Genomic DNA, 27221 nt, shown 5'->3' with positions numbered 1-27221 from the left:
CGGATTTTAATAATAATAATAATAATAATAATAAAATAATTCTCTACAGTTCAGACAATGTCCAGTTTTAGCATAAGAATGAAGGAATGGTAATTTAGCTTTGTTTTTGGAGGGCTAAGGACCAAACCAGCCTCAGAAAAGTGCTCTCCACCTCCGTTCAGAGGTTTGCAAAGGCTCCACATTTATGGAAGGCCAATTCCGGTCATATACCGACCTTTAATTAGAGTCCAACCACGTGTTTTGGTATCATCAAATGATATTTAATTATCAAATGACGCCACGCGTGGTCCCAGGTTAAAACGAATCTTTCCACGCTCGATCTCATATTGAATTTCATAAAGAAATATAATTTTTTAGATAAGATAATTCATCAAAGTTGTGATGTGCATTATTTGAACAGACATTGTATACTGAATGCCTTGATAAATTATCCTCATAAAATTATCTAATGAACCTAATTTTTTTTTCTTCTTTTGCTGTACAAAACATTTGATAAATTCATTTTAAATCCTTTTGAAGTTGATGAAGGAAAGAAGAGGAAAAAATTCTATTGAAATCACGATATCTCCAGGAATACTTCAAGGTGTGTGTGATAAGGTTATAATGCAACACAGGCGGATCAAACAAGGACACTTAGGCCAATATTTGACATTTGTCGAACTCAGGTCTTTCCCACCCGGTGTTGGGAAACGGTGATTATATCCACTGTGGGCTTTTAGAGAAATACTTCTGAAAAATCCTCTCGTAAACTAAATTCGAATTCTAGTTCTATATATTAACCAAATTTTAGATTTTTTTTTCCATTTCACATTATGATTTAAAATAAATAAATAAATTATCTCGTTGTTTAGTAAGAATAAAGATATTTTTATCTGCATGTGCATTATAGATCCCACTAATAATGCAGTTTAATAATCACCTAAAAAAATTTAAAATTCTCCCAATCCTTGTTTTATTTCTTAATTTTAATAGTTACTGGGGGGAAGGGGGGGAGGGCTAATTGCGGTTTCCAAACTCAAGAGACAAGTATTCAGCAAGATGTTTTGACTTCAAAATAGCCTGAATAAGTCGAAACTTTAAAATTAACGGTCATATTTTTCACATAGAATTATAAATATAGTTCAGATAAATAAAATAAAAAAGCAATTATCCTAAGCTTTCTTTTAAAAAAAATAATAATCTCTGAAAACTTTACATTTATCTGAATATTAAAATTTATTTTGTAAAAATCCAGCTTGGTCTCTCATTCCTATGAAGCTTTCAAACTCAACATTTTAAACATTAAATAATTTAAATCATGAATTTATAATTTAACGGGAGCATTCAAATCATGTACTCATCTAATTAAAGGATTGATAAACAATATACTTTGTTCCTTTTTCGATACCGGTTTCGAAATCTGAAAAAAACTTCAAACTTTTTTGGGGGAAAGAGAAGAAAGGGAAAGAAACTTACCTATTTCCATGACAACTGTTCTATTATAAATCTCTTAGCCGTAGGCCTGGTTATCGAATATATTCTGACCGAGATCTTGTTCTCGTTTTAGTCTCCACAACGGTCATATCTCTAAATAAACCTTTCTCATTCACATCCCCTACCTTTGCAAGACTGGTTTGGTATTCCACGAATCGGCGATGGTTAAGATTGGTGTCTCACACCTGCGTCATTGCCGGTACCTAGCGGGCTTTGATCATTGAGGGAATTATTTACCTTTTTTTTTCTCTTCTTTTTGAGTTATGGGTGACGCGAGGATACCTAACAAGGATTTTTAAACTTGAATTATCTAAAGAGATCTAAAGTGGTAGAAATAAGATCAATTCTAACTGAATAGCGACTGAATTCTAACTGACCTTGAACAGTTCAATGCCCGAATTTCATAAAGCCCGATATTTTTTAATAGAATCACACCTACCGATCTACCCACGATTGTTCATAAATACAATAACTCAGTTGTGATGTAATCCTTATTGAACGAGTTCTTGGAGAATTATAAGCAATTAAAACATTAATGGGTGTCCGTAGGCGTAATTGGACAATAAAAACGCTATTTTAAAGATATGTATGACGAAATCTGGGCATTTATGTAGTTATTTATTTTCTGTGCACGTTTAAAAATAGGTGGGTGAAATTTGTTTGCTTATTCATTTAATCCCGCGATGAAAAGCCTACTCGAGAGTCGAAGCAACCACAAGAAGGTTTCATGACTTCGCTGAGCCAATTTGATCCTCAAATTCTTGAAAATTTTAAGCCTTAAATTTTGTGGGAATTAACATAAACATTTATGAGAATTTTCAATAAAAAAAAAGACGATTTTTTACTTCGTGGTAAAAGATTGGTGCCTTTCATTTCATTATAAGAGAAGCCATTAGCGCACATAACACGAAATTTCCATGGAAAAATGAAACAAGGTTAATCTAATATATTCCTTGAATGATTTAATTCTTTAGATTATCTGGTTAGGAAATTTCTAGAACTAAGTGAAAGCAATTAGACTTCTTTTCCATGAAAAGTCTGAAGTAAGACTCGTCTTTCAGCCAACGCCCAGGCAATCGAAGTCATGAGGTATCAGTATTTATTTAATTTTTTGTTTGTAAATGTTCTTGCAACCACTAGGGACTAGGTGAATTGAGCCAGTGCAATGATTGACAGAAGAATGTGTTCAGTTTTTCTTTCAAGGAGTTTTGGTATTTAAGAATATCGTATTTTTTTATTGAGCATATTTTAACGCATTTCATTTGGAAATAATTCTCTGCATGCTTTATTTTTTTAATATTTCAAAAAAAATCTACAATTTTAGATAAGAAGTGGCCGTGTGGTCCAACGCTTGTGTTACAGAAGAAAAGATAACGATTAACGATTGTATTGATTATCGAAAGATTAATTGTAAATTCTTCTAACAGTCACGCAGGAATATAAACAGAATAGAACAAAAATCTAATCAAAAACAGTCACCTTCTTCTTCTTCTGATTCTAAAAACTGTAAATGGGATATGCTTTAAAAAGTTGCCATTAACGAAATTTGGATTTTATGCTCATTAGTCAGATTTAATATTTGAATTTCTAGAATAATGACTGACATAAATAGCAGGATTCGAACTCAGGTCTTTGCCACCCAGTTTGGGGAGGACGATGATTATACCAATCTACTACCCATCAGAGATTCAGGCTAACGTTGGGAAATCTCTTGATACCTGACATTTCTTACGGCATAGAATTTCGAATCCGGTCCACGATGAGAGAAACTTGGTGGCTGAGTTAGTCAGTCTCATACGAAGATAACAAGATTTTTCTCCTTCAGAAGCTCGAGTTTTGTTTCCAGTGAAACAAGCAAACTGACTAGAGAACACATGCAATTTATAGACATAACACACATGTGTGGATGAGTTTAATCTTGAGTAATCGTAATATATTTTGATTCTTCTTCTTCTGTTAGATGTCAGTCTGGTGTCTGATCAAACTATTGCATATCCTGTATATTTTTATATATTAGAATGCGCACCTTATACCTGATTGACTGTCCGTGGTGGGACCATATTTGGGTCAGTTTCTTACCTATAAGTTCTTTAAATAAGTTTTATCGGTCTCTCTGACAAATCGTCAACTGTTTTTCTTTTCAAACTGTTGCCAAACATTTGGGCAATCACTTTTGCTAGATTGGACTCATGACTTAAAACAAACTACTTGAACCATGGTTATGATTTATCCATGATCCAATTAGTTTGAATCGACTCTGGCGACTTGAATAATGCTTATCGAACAACTGAAACTGAACTGTCAAAATTGCAAAGTATAACATTGGACTGACAGTTCAATTTTTACATTTTGTTACAATTAATATTGGAATACTGAACTGTGAAAATCGGCAAGTAGAATATTGGCTCAATTAGCCTGTAGGATTAGTGATATCCAGGGGTATCGTTAATCTAAATTAGGATAAATTAAGATTAAGCTAAATTTAGATTGGCTAAATTTGACTGAAAGATTAAAACCACTGCATCAAGGAATAATGCGAGTAGACTGACTCAATTTGGATACTCCAAACCCACTAGATGACACAGAAGATTAATTTCCGTTTAATTAATCTAGGCATTAATATTTTAAATTAATTAATTTAGTAATTGGTTGGCATTAGTCTAATTAGTAAATTATTTAAAATTAATTTAGTGATATTTAAATGGCTTCCATTATTTAGAAGGAATTTAAACTTCATTACTTTTAAATAATGGAAAACTTTAAACTTTAAAGCTACCATTCTTTATAAAAAGAATCGAAAAGAAAAAATAAATATATTTTTGAGAATTTTTACGTAATTTTGAATGAAATATTTAATAGAAAGCTATACATTTAGACTGGAATGTTATAAAGATTTTTTTGTACATTTATTATTTAAAAACAGACTTCATTTTTAATCTTTTAAGTTATGGGAGACTTGCAAGTGAATGAAATATTTCTACAGTCGGATCCCCCACCAAATAAGGCAGGGCCAGTAGCAAGGCCACTATGGTCTGCAGTCTGGAATTTCCTTCCCCTGTCTGTCATGACTATACCGCCGATACCGAGTCGTCAGAGTCGATTTCGTATCATTGAGGTTGCGCAACTTGGAGGAATGGTTGACCTTAGAAGCACTTTGCGATTTACATAAAATTATCTTAGGGTTTCATCCGGGTCAAGGCGGCAAGTGACATTTTGGGTACACACTTTCGTCCGGACTTTGTCGAGTACATTCCTCCCCACTGCGTGGAAAGATAACCAATTATGAAGGCAGGTGGGATGTTGTAGTCCTATACTCCGTTTCAACCTGACACCACTGTGAAAAGCTCATGGACTGCTCATCGAACAAAGAACATAATTATTAATACATCCTGTTTCCATCCATAGGGCATCACGTCTGGTTTTTGGTTTTGTTTTTTCGTTAGTATAACAAAAAAAAAAAAAAAAAGAGAGATTCATTTTAAAAAATGTAATATTATATATTTACTATTACATATTTTTAAAATATTTTGATTTTTTAATGAAGGAAAAATGTTTTCACCCAAAAAAATGGATCTAAAGGATCGAAAGCTGTAGTGAAACTTGTCACACAGAGATCGCATTTCAAAGCACAAATTATAAAGCTTTTTTCCTACTGAAAAATCTATAATCTAGAAAAACAGCATTACACTATTATTTATTTCAACCAAAACCAGTAGTGGTAGTAGTGATTAAAAGTCACCATCGAAGAGTTTTTGCGACCTTGGTTCAAGTCCTGTCGATGACGTGAGGAATTGTTATGGGCCTTTTCACAACGTGGCCGAGTTAATCGGTCTCAGGCGAGGGTAGCAGGACATTCTGGTTTTTCATCCAGCAAAACAGAAAATTGATCACAGAACATATGCAATTTACAGACAGTATACATGGGGCAATACAGTCTTAGTCTCTGGTGCTCCTAAAGCCCTACAACAACAACAGCAAAAAGAGTCTTTGCTTATTGTAAGAAGCATTTATGACATATTCAGAATTTATTCAACGTCACAGAGCAAAACATAAAAAATTACTTGATTTCTGAAGGTCAGGATTAGGGCTGAATCAGTGAGCCCAAATATCTAAACTAAATTGTAAGAAAAACCTATTAAAAAAAAATAAATCCTACACCCATAAGATAACCGACAGTTATGGCCAGTTATCTGTTATCTTCTGGCCCTTGGCCAACCTGATTCATTGGAATACTTTTGCTAACTGCTCCCATAATCGGAAGGTGGACATTCAAGATTCTCCTCCTTACTGGATCGCTTTCGCACTGTTGAATTTCTCACAACAGTGAATCCCTGTTGTCCAGGGTGTCCTCTTCATCACTGGAATGGTTTGTACAGTCCGAAACAAAGCTTTCTATTAATCGAGATGGAACTACAATACTAAAGGAAGGATAACGAAAAACATTCTTTGCAACAGTAGACCACAATGGCAGAGAAAAACTTAATTGGTTCAATCCAAACGTGCAAACAATGTTTCTCATTATAGATCATGGATCATTTTTTTGTAAAACTGAATGAACTTGGAGTTAATGAGAGGTCTACTGAGCATGAGAAGACTGGAATCATGTTGTTTGGAATCATGACTTGAGAAATTAGCTAGTAGTAGTAGTAGTGGCATGTGATGCAAGAAAGCATGTATATGAGCTTATGCAGCATCAGCCAAAAAAAAAAAAAAAAAATCACACCATTACCTCCAAATGCCTGTCCAGTTCCTCCTTAAATTTATTTAACCTATCAACTTCCACAACGACAGATGGAAGTTTGTTCCAGCAATTAACCACCCGCTGGCTAAAGGCAAATTTCTGCACATCTATTCTACATCTGTCGTTTCTTAATTTGAATTTATGCCCCCTTAGGTCCGTAATCTGAACAAGTGGAAGGATCCCATCAGAATTCAGATCAAATCAATCGGATCACCGCGCAGGTGCCTGGTCTCCAGCCGCTGCAATTTGCAGAACTTAAGCCTCTCTTGGTAAGAGGATCCCTTCATTCCCCTCACCAATCTTGTTGCCCTTCTCTGTACACGCTCAAGTAAATCTACATCCTTCCTAAAATGAGGCCTCCAGACCTGTACGCAGTACTCAAGGCGTGACCTGACCATTGCCTTATACAGAGGGATAATCACCTCCTTTTCCCTGCTAGCAAAATTCCTATATATCATTGACAAAACCCCATGACCTGCTCTGGCAGCCTGTCTGCATTGCTCAGAAAACTTCATATCTGACTGCACAATTACTCCCAGGTCTTTTTCATTTTCTACCACCTTAAGTGTAGTACCACACAGTTGGTACGTTTCTCTGGGGTTACTTCTACCCATATGCAGTACTTTGCATTTGTCAAGGTTAAACTTCAGTTGCCACTTCTTAGCCCATCTGCCCAAATTATCTGGATCCTGTTGCAGTAGCACACTGCCGTTACTGTCATTAACAACCCTGTCAACCTTTGTATCGTCTGCAAACGTCGACATTAAGCCTGATATACCTTCATCAATATCATTGATAAATATACAAAACAACAGAGGACCCAACAGCGAACCCTGTGGGACTCCACTAATAACATTAGTCCACGAAGAGCAGCACCCATTGATTACCACTCTCTGTTTTCTCCCACTGAACCACCCTTTTATCCATTGTAGCAACTTACCCTTAATACCATTCTGCTCCAATTTGTACAATAGTCTTCCATGCGCAACAGTGTCAAAAGCTTTCCTGAAATCCAAATATATGATATCAAAATTATTTTTTGCATCCAGTTCCTTTGTAACCACATCATAATATCCAATCAAATTTGTCAAACAAGACTCCCTTAACAAACCCATGCTGTGTCTGAATTATTGTCATTATAGTGCGTCAGTTGATATGTTTGCGCAGACTGGAGGATGGTTGTGAGGAAACTCTAATAAAATCAAAAGGGTTTGCCTGTATTTCAACTGTTTGCTTTACAGGTGTTTCAAAGGAAACGAATATTATTACAACTTGAGGAGCATCGCATGTAACTGATTGGAATGTTTCGAACTGTTCTGTGGCAAATTATGGAGGAAGTGTACAGTTCAGGTTCATGGAAGACATGTGCAGTTCGACATTTGTCCAAACATTTTCCAGTATATTTGCAGATCATGGTGCTGTTTAGTATTGTGGTGGTATATTTATCATTTGTGCAGTAGTTCCTGGTACCACTGTGGGTGCATAATGGTGCTGCTTATGATGGCAATTCCTCGTCTCTAATAGCGCTTATGTTAGCCTATGCAGCTCATGGTGCTGCTTCTGCCTCCTGCGGGCGTGTTTAGGAGAATTATGAGGGCGCTAATGGTGGGGTTTACCCCCCCACACAGGCTTGCCTGCCAGACGCTTATGCCTGGATTCTGTTCGTGTCCTCTGTGACTGTTTGAGCGTATGCATCGCTAAGATTTATGGTGGAAGGGTGACTGAATTTTGTCTTTATTGATAATGACTATTATATTTTTTATTGTGAATACGGGAATTAATATTTGACATATTCAGCATTCGTTGCTAATGCATTTGAATTAGACTTATTACCATCACATCAAAGGAACTTAAAGTTCATTTGGGATGCTAGGTCAGTATGCTAGATAGTAAATCCGTGGTCCGGCTCAACGTGCCAGGGGTGATGTATCTGTACGGTGTTGTAAATAGATGGTTGGGTTGCCAGGAGGCTGGCTTGAATCTCCTAGTTGATTAAAATAAAATAATGCAGAATTGGAGCAGATTTCAGCAAAGATGTTTGGAAAATACAACAGGGCCGAAATAGCAATTAATTTCATATTGGAATGCCTTTAAATGAAAACAAATATTACTGCCCTGCACTATTTGGCAGTTTCAGAAATTCTGCCCGTCTTTGAAAAATACAACCGGCTAAAATCCATGATGATTTCTGCAGAACAATTTTTCATGCGAAGTAGTTAAATGAAGAAATGAAAAAAACAGTGGTATTTTTTTCAAAAAATTAAGGAAATTAATTAGCTTTTGCTGGAGACTAATTATACTAACAAATTTCGATAGTGAGAGGAGAAGCGAACGTTAGTTCAACTTCGCTGTGGTTCACTGTGATGTCACAGAATTCTGTAACATGGCCAGAAATTGGTGAATGCTATTTTGTGTAAAGTGCGTTTGCTCCTATTTAGTTGTTTCTGGCTTCTTAAGCAGGAAGAGTGCGTCCCAGTACCCGTCCACGCCAAGAGCAGGCTGCCCTTGTTGTCCTTAGTGGACCAAATCTTGCATTCATAAGAAGCACAAGTTAGCAGCAATAGCTTTAGTAGTGGCAAATGATACAAGAAAGTAACTTTGTACAGCATCAGCAAAAAAAAAACAGCAAAAAACCCACTATTCATTCCTTCCGATCGTTTGTCCAGCTATTCCTTAAATTTATTCAAACTGTCCTCTTCCACAACGAAAGATGGAAGTTGGTTCCAACAATCAACCACCCGCTGGCTAAAGGCAAACTTCCGCACATCTATCCTACATCTGTCTTTCGTCAATTTGAATTTATGTCCTCTCATGTGCGTAGTCCGAGCAAGAGGTAGAACCCATCAGCATTGAGCTTGTTCAATCCATTCAAAGCCTTAAACACTTCACTCAGATCACCTCGCAGGAGCCTAGTCTCCAGATGCTGATATTTGCAGAACTCAAGAATTTCTTGGTAAGAACACCACTTCGATCCCCCTCACCAATCTTGTTGCCGTTCTCTGTGCTCATTACAGAAACTCTACATCTTTCTTAAGCCTCCAGACCTGTATGCAGTACTAAAAATGTGGCCTGACCATTACATTATATAATGGGATAATCACCTCCTTATCCCTGCTAGCAAAATTCCTGTAAATCATTGACAAGACACCATGAGCTGTTCTGGCAGCCTGTCTGCACTACTCAGAGAACTTCATATCTGCCTGCACATTTACTCCAGTTCTTTTTCATTTTTCACAACCCTGAGTGTAGCGTTCTCACAGGTGGTACGCTACTGTGGGGTTACTGCTATATCACTTCCATTATATCACAATGTTTCTACCAAAAATGTAATAAAAAATAATAATAGAAAATAAAATAAATAACAATAATAAAAAATAAATAAATAAAAATATTAAAAATTAAAATAAAAATATATTAAATAATAAAATAAAAAAATTATAATAAAAAATAAAATAAATAACAATAATAAAAAATAATAAAAATAATAACAAATAAAAATAAATAAAAAATAAGGTAGAGCGCGGCAGTACAGGGTGTACGGAAAAAGATGGGGGATGAAAGTAAGAGTAAGGGGATGTAGGTGAGGGCATCCCCTAAATTGACAGTGGAGCATATGCCCCACCAGGAGAAAAGGGGGGAGGGGATAACTCCAGAAGGGTAGAAAAGCCACTCAGCGAGAGTGCTGAGTGACTTTTACCGGGTTATTCAAAATGAAGTCTGGGGTTTCAGTACAGGAATTGCTTGAAACCCCAGACTTCATTTTGAATAACCCTGTATTCTGCGGTGGAGTGGTCAAGACCACTGGAGCCTACCCAACCATGTGGAAAGTTAGCAGGTAATTTTACTCTGGATGTTCCAGGGTTAGCAAGTCGATGCTGGTAAAACGGTCAAGTACAGATTTTTTATTTCAAGTTTGAGCAAATCCCTTACAAGTTTGTATCGCTAGCTTGAGTTGGTTGTAGAGTCCTGCGCCTAGAAAAGAGGTTCTGTGCGTACTCCGTTAATAATTTGTAGTATTGTTCGTCAGAAATTAACAGGTGCTCCTGTCCTTGAGGTATGTGTTGGAGTCTAGTGTGCAGTGTTCCTCGAAGATCGTCATAAATTGGGCAGTTATAAAGAAGATGGTCCCAAACCAAGGCGGCGACTTTGGATAAACTAGTTTGACATCCGGGATGAATTTCTTAGTTATTAGGCCCTTGTCCGTCTTCTCCTCCCATCTTGTCTGCCAGATTTGTAGTAGTATGGCAGCTAATTTCTTCTTTTCTTGCTTACAGTCAGTGCGGGTGTCGATGGTATGTCCAAAGATGGTAGCTGAGATTCCCCGCCACAAGCAGTAGTGCAATCCTCGACGGATAACCTCCAAGTCAAGGGGGAAGACACCTGCAAGAACCTGGAGAGCTGGAGAGCTTACTGTGCAGCAGGCCCTGGTAATGGCGAGCAATACACTCCGCTGGATTGTTTCTAGTTTGCGTTTATTGCGAATAATTATTGCTCTATGGTACCAAATCCCGGATCCGTATGTAATCCGACATTGGATTCTTGAATAGGCAACGCTTTGCCAATAGATTCTCGGCGGATACCATCACCCCACAACCCTTGGGTGGTGGGGTTTCCGCAGACAATAGTAACATTAATTTTCTTCATTGGAAGGGTTGCCAATGGAGGAAGTAGTGCAATAGCAGGGCAAATCGTTGCGAAGGCATCACAATTTGAGCACAGTATATCAAAAACAATGCCATTTCACCTACTTCACTAGTTTACTACGAACTAAAATAATGCTTGGCACTAACTTGTTCGATTGCCAAATGTTTATATTGTTTAAGATTAAAAATAAAGAATTTATATTTAAAAACGTCATTATATAATACACTGTGTATTCTTTAACAAGGACTTTTTATGTGGGAAAATAATACATTACAACATATGGAGTTGAAACTGGGACTTAAGAAACCAAACTTAGTACACGGGAAAACTTCTTATGCGGGAATTTCTTATCCAGGTTCTATTGTATATGATATCAAAATTATTTTTTGCATTCAGTTCCTTCGTGACCACATCGTAGTACACCATCAAACTGGTCAGACAAGATTTCTCCTGAAGAACGCCATGCTGTGTCTGAAATCTAATTGCAGCCTAGATAATATTGCATTATTTCTTTTATCAGAGATTGTCTCCATTATTTTCCATGGAAGAGAAGTTAAACTAACAGGTCTGTAATTACTGGTGTCACCCTTTGGTCACCGTTCATGAACTGGGGATACATTCGCACATTTCAAGTCCGCAAGGGCCCCTCTTCTGAATCCAAGAATGCTCTCATAATTGTGGCTAAGGTTTGCTTACTCCCTTCTCTGCCTCCCTTAATATAATTGGGTAGATACCATCCACTCCGGGTGTCTTTCATATGTCTAACGTCAATTTATCTTAAATTTTCTCCCAGTTATTAGAAAATCATTTTCTTCCATGTTTGAGTTTAATAAACTTCTGGTATCCCCTTCCCTAAAGAATTCCTTATGTGTGAATAGAATTAAAATACTCATTCAGTTTGTCAGCAACCAGAGCAGAATCATCAAACTTTTACTGCCCGTGACAATCCCCCCCCCCTCAATCCCTTTATTTTCTAGATATATAGTCTTCCTATCATCCACTCCTTTTTTCTTCATCCCCTTTCTTTCCCACCAGGGGTTCTACGGCCAAATGTCAGAACATAACAACATAATACAACAGTTCTCTGGCATTTACAGTAGTTGTACTGTATTTCTTCACAGAGTACGTATGTCTATGGCGTAGATGTGGGAACCCACAGGTGGCGCCTGACCCTAAAACGCTATGTCCTTTTTGCACACACATTGTACTCCCCATATTCAAATTTTGCATCCCTTATATCTGAATGAAACCACGTCTCTGACATCCCAACAATGTCTGCATTTGATGTCTTGACCAGCACTTCCAATTGATCAAGTTTATTTACCATGCTCCTAGCATTGGCGTACATGCAAGAATACATCCACCTGTTCTTGCTCTTACTTTTCCTGACACAGCCCACGTATTTACTCGTTCCATGATGCCTGTCGTCAGCGTTTTCTGAAATTCCCAGCAACTTGTCTTCCAGGCTGCTGCTTATTCCAATAGAAGCAGTGCAAGAATCACTTTCAGCTCTGCCTGTGGCTAATGTTAATCTACTAGTCTGTGTATTCCATCAAGCTAACAGTTTCCATCAGCATCAGCAAATATTCTTGCACCCCCCTCCATTCAAGTTTCTCCCATCCCTGTAGAAGCCATCTCTCCTGTTAACAAGCACAGACCACGTTGAGAAAAATTCTACCCCATGAGCCCTGCACAGTCTCTCCAGGGACGAATTGATTGGCAAAGAACTCATCATGTACTCCCTCCTATGATGTCTGGGCAGAATTGCAGACACTTTCAAATTCAACCCTAATTCACAGCTTTTTTTGAACAGTGACCTGTACTTGATATCTGCTCTACAACGTCATCAACTTTTCCCCTTGGCTGACATATTCAAGTTCTATGAGTGGAAGAAAAAATAACGCACTGGACCAGCCAATAAGAAGGAAAACACAGTGAGAAAAAAAGATACACAAGCTCCTTAGAAAGAAAGAAAGAAGAAATTAGCAAAAAGCAATTAAACCAAATGGACTCACTTTCGGAGTTCCAATAAATCAGAAAGAATTTATCACCATCTTAGAGATAAGAAACAGAAAACTCAGGGGTCGAATAATTACAAAATTCTAAGGTGGGGTGTCAAACGTACATTGTGCTTCGGCGTCAAAAAAAAGTTTGGCAAACATTGGTATGAATAACAAAATACACGTATGCGTGTATTTTGACTATTGATGTATTAGAATCTAGGGTACTCGGTACTGTACATGGGTTGAAGTTTGAGAGGATGAAAGAAGATACTTGTTGACATTAGACTTGAATTTCTGTAGATTGTAATTTTTAGGAAATACGTATGAAGGCAGGTTGTTCCAGAAAAGGAAAATTGAAGGAATAAATGAGGAAGAAGAAAAGTTGGTTCTGCGAGTTTGAAGTTGGACAGTAAAAGGATGTTGACCGGTTGCGGCACGTGTTTAGATTACTTTGGAAGAGCGAGAGCGGGAATTATAGAAGCCAATTGAAAAGAACAGCGTCCATAGAAGTATCTGTAGTAAAGGCATGCAGCAGAAACACAACGTCAATGAGGCATACTGGAGAGTCATTAATTAACCTAACTGTCCTCATTTGAATGGAATCTACAAGCCTGACAGAGGTTTTGTTTTCTTCAAGTTGTTGTTGGAGTTGGATTTAATGGTACAAGGGCTACTACGAAAAATTGCGCCTTTTTCTTCAAGTATGACCAGGAAGAAGTCTGGTGATCGTGGTGATGACCAAAGACCATTCGAAATTAGTCAATTTATGAAAACAGAATTCGCAAGTGGTATTGAAGCTCGGGAAGTGTGGAATATAGCTTCATCCTTGGAAGTCGCTTTCGGTATGTTCTTCATCATCTATTCGAAGATTGTAATGTAGTACTCAGAGGTTGCTGTCCCCGTAAAAAAACAATGTAAGGCATTACACACTAACGGCTCCAGGGACAGCATGACGTTGTGGTACTAGATCCTCCTCATCTTCTGCAAATGTGGTTTTTGGTAAGCCTGTTTTCGTGTATTTTGGTTAATGCCAGTGGACACTTTTGCGGCTACATCTACACACATCCCCAACTGAAGATTCACCCTGCATTTAATATTTTCAAAAGCCTTTAATACTAATTTTCTATAACGTAAAACCTCTTCTTATTTGTTTAGATATTAAAGTGTTCTTTTGTTGAAAACAATGTTTTATTCATAGTACTCTATACTGCCCACGAACCCGGAAATCTGGACAAAGAAAATAAATAAATAATAAAATTATTTGTGTTACTACTCAATGAAAATTGTGGCACGCTTGCAGAATTGAAAGTGCTTATTTGATATAAAGTGCTGCGCATTTTACATCCAATGTTCACAAAGCCCAGAGGGGAAGAGTATACGAAAACTCGGCCACCGAGTGAAAATAGCCCATAAAGGCACTTCTCCCCATGGAAAGTGTCCAAACAAGTTCCTATCCAGAATTTCCAAAGGGGGTTATGAGGAGTAGATGACACATAATGTAAATTCATACAGCTTTCAGAACCCTAAGCGAGAGTTATGATCATTTATACTTTCCCAGGAAACCACGCCCCTGACTTGTGGCAGGAATTTGAAGGCAGCTTTCTCCTTAGGGCTAGTACGAAGGTGCTCCAAGACCGAGTGCAGTAAGCCACTAACTTGGTGCCTTCCCACCGAAATGGGACACGAGCAAAGATGTCACTTTAGTTGTATGATATTTTCTGTTGTGAGGTATTGATGCTAATATTAATGATGTTTAATATATATATAATAACTTTGAAAGCAGTTTATTATGAAAGAAAAGAAAATAGAAACAAAAAGGCTGAAGAAATAATTAAATATAAGCAAACATAAGTAGTTAATGAAGTGAAGTGTCACAAAAGACAAAGTGGAATACAGATCAGTGATTGGTTCCTCTTTCTGCAAGGGAAAATACCCAAAACAATCCACGCAGAAACGGTCGCTGTTTATGGAGAAGACTGCCCAAGTTAGTGTTGTTGCGCATTGGTATAAACAATTCAAATGTGGAAGAATCTCAGTGCATAATGAAGAATCCCAGGACGCCCAGCAACTGAGAAGATAGCGTTGAAAATATTGAGGCATTAGTCCTGGAAGATCGCCTTATTAGCGTCAAAGGATTAGCTGCAGATCTCCAAACTAGTGTAGGCTCTGTGAAGAACATCATCCATCAACGGTTGCATATGAATAAAGTGTCTGCTAGATGGATTCACAGACTTCTGATCCTTTACGAGAAGATGGAAAGGGTACAACGTGCACATGAAATGTCGATGTGCCAGGAAAAGCAAGATTTTTTTGTAGCTAGTGACCATGGATGAAACTTGGATCCATCTCTATGATCGCGAAATTAAATAAATGTCAACATAATGGAAACATACAGAATCACACCTCCCCCTTGCTTCAACCTCCTTATAAAGCAACATGCTGCTATAAAACTAAAAGTAGAAGGGGAAGGCTGTCATAAGGTGAGCGCCTCCTCCACGATAATGCTTCTGCGCGTTTCTCGCATGCTACAGTGAGGTGTGCTCATGAATGCGGGTTTGAAATATTGCTGCATCCTGCTTATTCCCCCGAACCTTCACCCCCAGGTTTCCTCCTCCTTCCTGCCCTGAAGTCCTTTCTTCGCGGAAAACACTTTGCTGCTGACGATGAGGATGATTGGTTTGAAGGACAGTCAGAGGACTTTTACAAACGTGGCCCGCCGAAGTGTATTGATAGGTGGCAAAATATGTCATTTTGTCCGGTGACTATGTAGAAAAAGTGTAATGATGGTGTTTCTTTCAACCTTCTATCACAACTGCTTCTGGGTGAATACAAATATTTTTTGAGCCCTATCTTTCGTAGCTACATCTAGAGAGGCCCTCCAAAATCTTAAAAGAGATCAAATTAGTTCTGATCTTATACAGCTATCCAAAGCAAACGTCATCCCCTACCACACAGACGTTCAATTTTCTACTGTATGCCTTCTCTACATATATACACGGTTTTCTGAACAAGCAGCTATAATTCCGTCTTTCTTTCAAATCTAGTCTGAACACCCACACATTAACCTGTTAACATTTGCCAATAATTCAACCTCGCCAATTTAATCTTTTTTTCCTCATTTATTTCCTCTAAGAGCAGGTTACATCCGTATTTATTTTTATTTACAAACTTGAGCCCTCTCCTATTTTATATAACCTACAAAATTTAAGTCCAATGTCAATGACTTTGGACTCAAACCATCCGCAGTGCCAGAGTAACACAAGTTTTATCAGTCCCTTGTTTCTGGAGAGGGCCTTAAAGATATTTTAAAAAATGCCAACGTCCATTTACTCCATACAGAGCAGTTTAGAAAAAGAACAGCAAAGTCTACCTCGCTACAGATCAGGTTATGTAAAAATCAAAGGGATGTGTTCTCAAGATCATGTTACTGTTTAACGTATTCCATTTTGCGTAACCTTTTCTCGAATTCAGCCTTTTTTAAACACAGTTACAACGCAATTTCTAAAGCATCCAAGATATGTAAATACTGACCCCTTAACCTTGTGGTATCCGTTATTTCATTGCACCATCTTCAAAGCGAGTCTAAACCGTCTCTTTCTCCTAAACTTGGGTTCTAGAAGAATCTTTTAACTAAATCCTGCGCTATTTACTCTCAAGTGAACTCTGCCTGCCCTTATTTATTTTTTATTTTTTTAAAGGAACTACAAACAAAGTTCAATTGTATAACTGCAATAAAGCATTGTGCTCAAATGCGAGTTTACAAAAATCCACCTTCGAAACGAACTACGACTGCTTGCCTTGAACAAACACACCACAATAGGATTGTTCTTCTGTGGACTACAATAATCCGAAACGAGATTTGCTTTGGTGATTCCTTTTCCTTTTCCCCCTTTTCTTTTTGCCCTTTGTCATTTTGCATTTACAGAAGGATAAATTCTTTTTCTAGAGAGGACCGGCCCATCTTTGATCAAACAAAGCACGCACACCCATATACCCACATAAACAACAGGTTATAATACAACCTTCTGACGACCTTTCTGTACCCTTGCAGGAGTACGTCTACAAAGACGTTAAAATGAAGTGTATAATAACCGCTGGAGTTGCCATAGCATTAGTCCTAGCTCCAGTAAAAGAACGTACACTTTATGCGTGTACCTTGTCCACTTGCACTGCGACTTTCTGTTGGGGCAACATCTTCCGAAAGACAACCTCGTCTGATGACCTTGTGACGCGAATCCCGTCATTACCTGTAGGCAATCCCACCAATAGGGAAAAAGCATTCTTCTACAGTGGAAATATGTCGGAGCAACACTTTGTTAAGGGAACTGCGGTGAGAAAAGTGAACCGTGACGAGGTTAGCGGCGGCCCCTTCCCACGTACAGGACTTGTCGGACCGGTTATTATGCGCTCAGAGCACCAGATACCAGACTCAGTTCCTACAAAGTGCTACCTTCTGGAAGTCGGTCTAAAAGTCCTGCAGGACAACGTTTCATGAATAACTGTGCGGTCACATGACAGATTAAAATATTACGTGAACAATGGTCGAGTGATATGAGATTAACGTTAATCCACTTAGCAAAGGAATTGGACTTTGAAATGGGAAGAAGAAGTGTGTACAGTTGGTAAACATGACTGGGCCCTATGACGTTTTCCGTTGTAATTGAACTCGGGTCATCAACAAAGCCTGGTGTCGCTACACCGGATTGGGGGTCGTTTTGAAAGTCTTTCGTGTATTGGTGAATTATATTTGATAATGCAGTCTGGAGATGAGTCGTCATTTGAAAAGAGTAATTTTTCAGCGTTTACTAAAGCAATTTCTAAACAAAACGTACACTTCGAGAAAGGTAGGATTTCTTATATTACTACAAAGCTGTTTTAAACTAATTTTTGAAAATAATTTTAATATTAAAGAAATAATTTGTTAATAATTATAATCCCAGGATCCTTATCTTTGTTGTATGGAAACTATCCCTGATATAGAATGGTTTGTTTGTTTTATTTTAAAACAGACAGTTCTTAATGTTTTTTTTTTATTGATGGTTAATTTAATTATATATAAATATATATATATTTTAAGACATGATGGATTATATGGCTCTCTCTTCGAAGAAACTTCAAAAATCAATACTGAGCAGATAAACGGATGTAGAAGAATTTTAATTAAAGGAAAAATTATTTGTTTAACGTATTATAATTGAACGAATCTGATCTATATTGCTAAAGTGAACAAAAGGTAATAAAATATTGTGCAAAGTAGATTCATGTCGGTATTTTTGTTTAAAATAAGTCTCTATCTTGTAAACTCCACTGACCCTATTTGGCCTTATAAAGAGAAAATGTACTTATCGATTACTAACTTTAATTATATTGTTTTAGGAGGTAGGAATCCACCAAAATGGTTAATATTTAATTCATCAAGACAATCTTGATAAATTTCCTAGAATTTCTTGTTTGTAAAATCGTCAATTTGCAAATGAGCTAATTGGAGTAATTTTACCACTTATCAGCCAGTCAATAAAATCTGATTTAGATTATTCACTTTGTTCTAAAGGCTGTGCAACCTTGCCTCCACCCACGTAGGAGAAACAAGGAACTAGTAGTAAATAGCTGATTAGTGAATTATAGACAAAAAACTACTGAATGGAATACTTTTAAACCCACCAGTCACTATAAATGAGACTAGAATATAAAAATTTAAACTTCATGTTCTAAGATTGGAAAGGATATGGTGGAAGGGGATTTAACAAGAATAATGTCAAGGATTTTCTTTGTATTGTCCCTCATAAAGGGAACCGAGAGATGATTTTTCAGCCCAGTTTAGTTCAATGCACTGCAAAACCGCCCTCTCGCAAGATAATAAACACTAAAAATATAACTGTACTTACTTTCCAAGTTTGGGAGTTGTAGCGTGAACCATGCTAGGGCATTCGCTCTACAAACACACCCCAAAAGTACTCGAAGTGTACATAATTGATAGTGACAGTCGCTGCATATATTGTAGGGTCTCTTTTCTTTAATCTGTTCCGCTTGAAGACGATTTTTTTCTTCTTTCTTTTAAGGTTCTTCCTCATGCGTGGCCACTGGAATCAAAATTTCAGGGGGACATCGCCGCGTGACATTAATCCCACCAAGAATTGAGCTCGAGCTAATAATACTGAAGAATACTAAGGAAGTCTTCGACACAAAGAGAGTGCAGCAATCTTTTTTAAGTTTTATTTTGAACATTCGAGCATTTTCCAGTGTACTGTGAGACGTAGCTAGAATATTAACAACAGCAACACGTGTTTCTCTCAGCTGACTGTGATGCAATCATTTTTAGCATTTCACAACCTCAGTTACTTTAACCACACCTTCATTGGAACATTGTCACACATGATGTCTGAAAAGCCTTCCATTAGATACTGCGCAAGTGAATGGTGTGGTAATAATAATACTGTATGTGAGATTCAGCCTTTTTGGGGAAATCACAGTAACTACAAAAGTCATTAAACAATAATTATGAATGCTTTTAACAGCTTAATTCCAATCGTTTAATTCCAGGAAAGGAGCCATTTTGATACACGGTACTGTACTAGAAACATGTAATATTTGTAATTTATTATTATTTTTAATTATCAGCTTATTAGAAAATTAAAGAATTATTATTAATCGTAAGTGGAAACAAAGGAAAGAAAATTTCTTTCCTTTCCTTTGTTTAATGCCTGTTGTTATGTTTAAAATTTTCCTTTGTATACAAAAGTAACACGTATTAAGGTCTGCCCCAAAATAAGAGTATGGTAATGAGAAAATGTAACTTCTTAGCATATATTACTACACAGTTTCTTAGCAGAGCTTTTATCCAATATAAGGAACTTATAAGGGACATTTATAGAGGTTGTATAAGAATTACCAAAAAGGTCACATTACAGAAGTCGATACAAGATACTCGAAAATATGGTCACGTGATATCAGTACACCCTCCAACGACTAAACAGGCCTGACAGCGGTGAACCATTCTCGATATAAAGGTGTCTATAAGATTCTGTAGCAATAAATCTCATTATTCCACCAGCGCTCACCAAAGGACCGAGGATTGGCTGTCGGTGTGCATGTGACGTCCAAGGTGTTCCACACATGTTCGACCGGATTTAAGTCTGGTGATCGTGCTGGCCACTACAGTTGTTGAATATCTTCAGTTTCAAGATATTCCTCCTCCACTTGAGCTCTATGTGCAGTGGCGTTGTCCTGCATGAAACGAAAATCTGGGCCAACTACACCCTTAAAAAGTCTCACATAGGATTCGAGAATATATTCTAGGTACCTCTGCGCAGTTAGTACATTTATCAAAAACATGAAGAGGAGTGTGGCCGTTGATCATTATTCCGCCCGATACGAGAACTCCAACTCCATTGTAAGAATCCCTTTCTTTGATGTTGGAGGGATGGTACCGCATTCCTCGTTGTCTCCAGATGAAATAACGTCTAGAATCTGTTTGTATGCTAAAACAGGACTCCTAACAACAGTTATTACATATCATGTTTGAGACCTTTTGAGGCCTATTATTTTTGTGACAAATTGATAATCATAAGCTTCCACATTTGGCATTAAAATGTAAATTCAAATGGACACATTTTTATTCATAAGTTTAAATAAAGTGAAATAACATTCCACAGATTTATTAGGGAACAGTCTGAAAAAAATTAATGGTACTTGAATGGCCAAAGTTATTTCATTAACGTTTTTTTGTCCATGTAATCAGGATTCGGGAATCTTTTTTTAGAGCACAGAGCGAAATCAGAAAAAAAAATAAAAAATTCAAATTTTGGAGCCGCAAAATATGCATTATTATTCAAACAGAAGTAAACACAACACAAGATAACTTTTGCATCTGACATATGAAATACAAGTTGAAGAAAAGATTCTAACTGGACGATTGATATAAGCATTGGCGTATCTAGGTATCATCGTAAGGGGGGGCACGGCGAGCAGGCTTTTGAGTTTTTTTTTTAGAACGCCTCCTGCGTTCTGTTTGTTTAATTTCAAATTTTTGGTTAAGGGAGGGCATATGCCCTCTCTGGCCACTCCTGAATACGCCCCTGGAGATAAGCCCTGACTTTTTAGCATTAGCATTAGTAGAGGCATATGATGCAAGAAAGAAAGATTATAGAGCAGCAGCCAAAAAAAGAAAAGAAAAAAAAAAACACTTCTCATTTCACCTATCCATTTGCTCCAAAATTTTGTCCAGTTCTTCCTTGAATTTATTTAAACTATCAACTTCCACAACGACAGATGGAAGTTTGTTCCAACAAGCAACTATCCGCTGGCTAAAGGCAAACTTCTGCCCATCTATTCTATAACTGTCTTTCCTCAATTTGAATCTATGCCCACTTAATCTGGCTCTTAATCTGAGCAAGTGGAAGTATCCCATCAGCATTGAGCCTGCTCAAACCATTCAAGGCCTTATACACCTCAATGAGATCACCTTGCAGGTACCTAGTCTCCAGATGCTGCAACTTACAGAATTTAACCCTCTCCTGGTAAGAGAACCCCTTTGTTTCTCTCACCAATCTTGCTGCCCTTCTCTGTACTCGTTCTAGCAACTCTACATCCTTCCTAAAATGAGGCCTCCAGACCTGTATGCAATACTCATGATGTGACCTGACATTTGCTTTATTTAAGGGGATTATCACCTCCTTATCCCTTCTAGCAAAATTCCAAAGATCATTGACAAAACCCCATGCCCTCTGGCAGCTTGTCTACACTGCTCAGAAAACTTCATATCTGGCTGCACAAAAATCGCCAGATCTTTTTCATTCTCCACTACCATCAGTGTAGTACCATACAGTTGGCACGTTTCGGTTACTGCTACCCATATACATTTGTCAACGTTAAACTTCAGTTGCTACTCAGCCCATCTCCCGAACTTAACTGGATCCTGTTGCAGTAGCATACTATCATTAACAACCCTGCCAACCTTTGTATCATCTGCAAACTTGGACATTAAGCCTGATATACCTTCATCAATATCATTGTTAAATATACAAAACAACAATGGGCCCAACACCAAATCCTGGGGGAGGGATCCACTAATAACATTAATACACGAAGAGCAGTGTCCATTGATTACGACTCTCTGTCTTCTCCCACTCAACCATCCTTTCATCAATTGCCCTTAATGCCATTCTGCTCCAACTTGTACAGTAGTCTTCTATGTGCAACAGTATCAAACGCTTTCCTGAAATACAAGTACATGATATCAAAATTATTTTTTGCATTCAGTTCCTTTGTGATCACAAAATAGTATCCAATTAAGAAGGTCAAACAAAACTTCCTCTTAACAAACCCATGCTTTGACGGAATCATTGCTGCAGTAGTGTTTAGATGATCCTGGAATGCTTCTTTAACCAGTGACTCCATAATTTTCCCGTAACAGAAGTTACACTAATAGGTCTGTAAGTACTCGTGCCACCCTTAAATCCCCCTTTGTGAATTGGGGATACATTTGCACACCTCTAGTCAGTAGGGACCTCCCATGAGTCCAATGATGCTCTCATAATTATGGCCAGGTGTTTGCTTATTTCCTTTGCTGCCTCCCTTAATATAATTGAATAGATCCCATTCGCTCCAGGTGCCTTTCTTATGTTTAACTTCAACAATTTGTTCTCCACTTTTCTTTCGGTTATTACAAAATCATTAAGCTCCCTGTTAGAGTTTAATAAGCTTCTGTCCTCCACCTCTCTACAAAATTCCTCATGTGTGAATGTAGATGCAAAATACTCATTCGGTTTTCCAGCTACCTCAGCAGGATCATCAACAGTCGAACCATCGATATCCAGTGGACCAATCAGATTCATCTCCTTCCTTCTAGAGTTTACATAAGTAAAGAAGGCTTTGCTGTTCCTCTTTGCATTCTTTGCCAAAGATTTCTCGTAATCTGCCTTTGCTCTCCTAACCTCTTTTGTGACTTGGTTAGAGACTATCTTATATCTAACATAGGCTTCTGTGTCACCCATTAATTTATATCCATCCCATGCATTTTTCTTCTCTGCCACGAGTCTCATTAGGTTATCTGACATCCATTTAGATCTAAACTTTAAACAGTATTTCTTAGTTGGTATGAAAAGGCTAGTAGCTTCCAATTAATTCCTTTGAAACTTTCAAAATACAAAAAAATTTATCTTTCTAATTTATTTATTTCTAAAATAAGGTAATTAAATAATTTTTCTTTAGAAAATTTTCTTCTAAATAGAAACTCATATAGATAACCTTCTAGTAGACTAGAAGGTTATCTATATCCTGTTTTCCAAATTGGTATTTTAATTTTCTTTTGGCATGTAACCGAGTGTTTTTAATATTTTGAGTATGAGCACTTGAATTAACTGGCAAAACAAAATTATAGCCATGGATAACCTCATCATGGGCATAATTAATGTCTCAGCCCATCCATCACTGATGATTTTTGTACCCTGGCTATTTTCTCGATTGGTTTCTGTTTTTTAAGATTTGCCCCATTTAACCGGTGGCCCAAATAACCAGAATCCACTGTATATATATATATTATATATATTATTATATATATATTATTATATATATATAATATTATATATTATATTATATATATTTTTTTTTTTTTTTTTCCCCACTCTATACATTATTGTACACTTCTTTCTTCTATTTCATGGGAGGTCTATCTCTTCCCCTTATCTTCTATCCAACCTCCCCATCCCTTCCAATCCCCATACTTCAATTCTTATCCCCACTTTCTTTCCCTTGGGGCTCCCAGGCTTGCCTGATAGCCCCAGTAAGAGTCTCAGCTAGAAAGTGGACCCTGGCACGCCTCCTCGTGGCCGAGGTTGGGAGTCAGGGGAGCAGGTGTCCCCTACCCCCTGGTTGCAAAGTCATCAGTGCCGGCACTCAACACTCAACATAACAAGACACATGCATACACTTGCCGGCCTTCACTATTTCAGATGCCACAGCGGCATATAGGGGAAACCCTGGAGACTGCAATTGAAACAAACCTTGACCTCGATGATTCTTGTACCTGGCAATATTCTTTCTCTTATAATTGATAATAGAGTTATTTTATCTCTATTTTCTACTGGAATTAAAAAACATCGTTTGGTAATTCTTTCGAATGCACCAAAAACCCATTGTGTTCCTATTAGTCGTCTTATATTATACACTGGTGTGCAAAGTTTGGTTTTTAATTAATGGCGCATTGGCAGCTAAGGCCATAATGCGCCTGGTGTGCAAAACTTAAGGACCAACACTATTTCTAAATGTTACAACCACAAAATCTTTACTTAAGGCACTCTTTACTGATGAGAGTAGATTCAGTCTCAGCAGCGATTCTGGACGTCAGCTAATCTGGCGAGAGGTTGGCACACGGTATCACCCTGCAAACATCACTGAAAGGGACTGATATGGCGGTCGAGGTGTTCTCGTCTGGGGAGGCGTTATCTTGGATGGACGTACACAAGTCCATATAAAATTAAATTAAATTTTCTGTTTATACTCCGGTACGACAACCAAGTCAGTAGAGTTTACAATAAATCGTCAATACAAATATTTATCGTATTTAGTAGTCATGGGCTTGAAAGTTATGGATGATAACGCCACACCCCATCGCACTGCAGCTGTTGATATTCTTTTGGAAAGTGAGGACCTTGTTCGTATGGATTGACCTGCCCTTTCCTGCGCTCTAAATGCCATCGAACGCTCTGGGGAGACGCCTTGCGGAACGTCCACACCCACCAGAAAATGTTCACCAGGTGAAGATGGCGCTGACAGAGGAATGGACGATGTTACCGCAAGAACGTATCAACAACATTGTTCTAAGTATGGACAGGCGGTGCAAAGCCCTCATCGACATTAGGGGTGGCCATATCTCCTACTGAGGACCACCTCTTCCCTTTGTTCCATCTTTGGCAGTGATGCATCTGTATCCTGGCAGCCAGTGCTATGTTGCTATTTTCGAATAAAGTCCCTCTGTAGCGTTTTGTTTCCGTTGTTGTTTCCTTCATCATTTCTGTACCTCACGAAGTTCCTTTGGTATGCTTTTCCCATATCCAGGCCACTCCTATGAAAAGCTATAGGTGAAAACCTGACTGGTCCTTAAATTTTGCACACCAGTGTATTTTCTTTTGAAAAATGCTGATTCATCAATTTCAACTTCGATATGTATTCAATTTTCTGAATAGTTAACTGTCTGCATCAATTTAAAAAATTTTTATGGCACCCATTAATAGGATTTAACCCAAATGAAAATTTAAAAAGTTGGCGGGTTAAGTGTTAAAAATGGCGGATTTTGAGCATGGGGCTAACGGGAAGTATTATTAAGAGTTGGCAACACTGCTGATAATCAGATCAAGAGTTTTACTCTCTCTGGTTGCCCCTCGAACAGGTTGCTGCAGAAAACAATCATCCAATAAATCCACAAAAGCCTTGCTAGTGTGCGAGTGAGTGACCGATCTACAAGTTCCAGTCAGTAGTTATCACAATATTGTGATAACTACTGACTGGAACTTGACTGGACTTGATTGTTATCACAATATCACAATATTGTGATAACTATACAGTTTCTGATTGGGGAACACTTCGCGGATAGATACAACTCCATGTCGCGGTGATGCGGTTGCCAAATAGAAACGGAAAGTCTGAAGTTCAATAATTAATTCTAGGTAATTTCCAAGGTATTTAATTACTTATTAGCAAACAGGGACAGCTCAATAAGTAGAACCATTAAATAATGAATTCTAAGAAAAATCGGATTAAAATTACCTTACCTTTTCAGGATAATTTAAGCATATTAACGATACCACTCCTGGCTACGTTTCAGATTTATTGACGAATTTGTCCTCAGGACAGTTAGGAAGGTTTGTCTATAATCCTTGAATGCTTCCCATTTTGAAATAGCCCAGAGTTAAATTTAGAGTGTTATGTGTTAGTGGATTTTATTACTAGATTATTTCTGCAAGAAAATAAATTCACACGTGGACTTGGTTTAATTAGTAACATTAAAACAAATATATATATATACATAAGGGATGGGGGAAGATATCAGTAGGAGGACACGTTTTTGTTAAAAAAGGTTGAGAACCTTTGCCTTAGGGGGTTTCCCAACAAATTAAAGCTACTGGATAAACACTAAAAGGCTGAAATCGTGCATCTTGAATGTTCTAAACAGGTTACCATTGACTCATAGATATAATTAGATATAGATTTTGTTTTTTTTTTGCTACATACTATAAAGTTTCTTTCTTGTGTTGTGTTAATGATATACTAACTGAATGAGAACACGGTGTATGTTATCTTAACCATCGTTCCCTGTTTTAAATATATAATAAACATTAATTCCGATAATTTTTCACATCTCTCGCGTGCATCAGTCTCACTAATCCTCTTCCACGAAATTTCCCATTCCATCTGACCTTTGTCCTGCTACTCATCATTGGCTTTGTGTGTTTCTCTAAAAATAGCTGGTAATTATGCAGGTGGCGAGAGAGAGCAGTACAGAATCGGATATGCATCACGCTTAGAAGCAGGTGTCTCACGCCTTGGTATTGCAGGTGGAAAGTATCACGATATTAGATAAATAAAATATACAAATCTCTGTAACCATTCGTTGGAAAACTTTTCTTCTTTTTTCCAGTAGTTTTCAGTGCATTAAAAGCAACTCTGTTGTATTCATAAAAGTTTCCAGTAGCAAATGAAAGTTCCTGATACCCACAAATGTTTCATTCTTCAATTTCGGTTTGCGCTCTCTTGAAATACGAAAATAATAGTTATCGTAGAGCAAATTCAACTTTAGCACAGAATCAGATATGGAAAATAGGTAAGTAAAGTTATTTTCTTTATTTTTAAAATATTCATGTGCCTTTCCTTCATAGATTAATGCAAGTCAAATAGTTGTATGGTATATTGGAAAGAATACAATTCCCAATCCATAACTGACTCAATTTTTAAGATCAGCGAGCAGTCCCTTTGTTGCCCTACCACAATATTTCAATATTGCTGTGACAGAAATCTTTTTAATGGTATGGCATGCAAGAGCAGTTATCAAATCAACGTAGCTGTGGGAAGACTGTGATGCAACTCTTTCAAACTTCTTATATTGCATTAGTTCAGATCCGCCTTCTTAAATAAACGTTGGTTGAGCGACCAGCCAGAAAAATTACTTTGTCATTCATATCAGGAGTATCCTGTACATCAGAATCTCATTATTTTTGAGAACAAATAAATCTAGAAATTAAATTCTACCATATTAATCTACACTATACGAGTTAGTTAAGTTTCAAAGTTGAACACAGTCTTCAAACCTCTGAACAGATGTGGACTATTGTAAAAATAATACACAAGAACCTTAATTTCTGGAAGAA

General features: G+C 37.5%; 1 protein-coding gene across 1 annotated transcript in view; it reads left to right on the top strand.

Moving 5' to 3' along the window:
- The first annotated feature begins 17333 nt into the window (after positions 1–17333).
- The window catches only part of LOC150085352 (kazrin-like), a 47346-nt gene continuing 37458 nt past the window's right edge, over positions 17334–27221 (top strand). The window contains exon 1 of the mRNA XM_090373171.1: positions 17334–17705. Within this exon, the coding sequence (XP_090229297.1) occupies positions 17615–17705 (91 nt within the window). The 5' untranslated portion in view covers positions 17334–17614. The remainder of the gene's footprint in view (positions 17706–27221) is intronic.

This window comes from Mastigoproctus giganteus, chromosome 5, assembly GCF_048544385.1.
Source record: "Mastigoproctus giganteus isolate SK-2022 chromosome 5, ASM4854438v1, whole genome shotgun sequence".
NCBI classification, from domain to species: domain Eukaryota; kingdom Metazoa; phylum Arthropoda; class Arachnida; order Uropygi; family Thelyphonidae; genus Mastigoproctus; species Mastigoproctus giganteus.
This window is presented reverse-complemented; position numbering and strand designations above follow the sequence as displayed.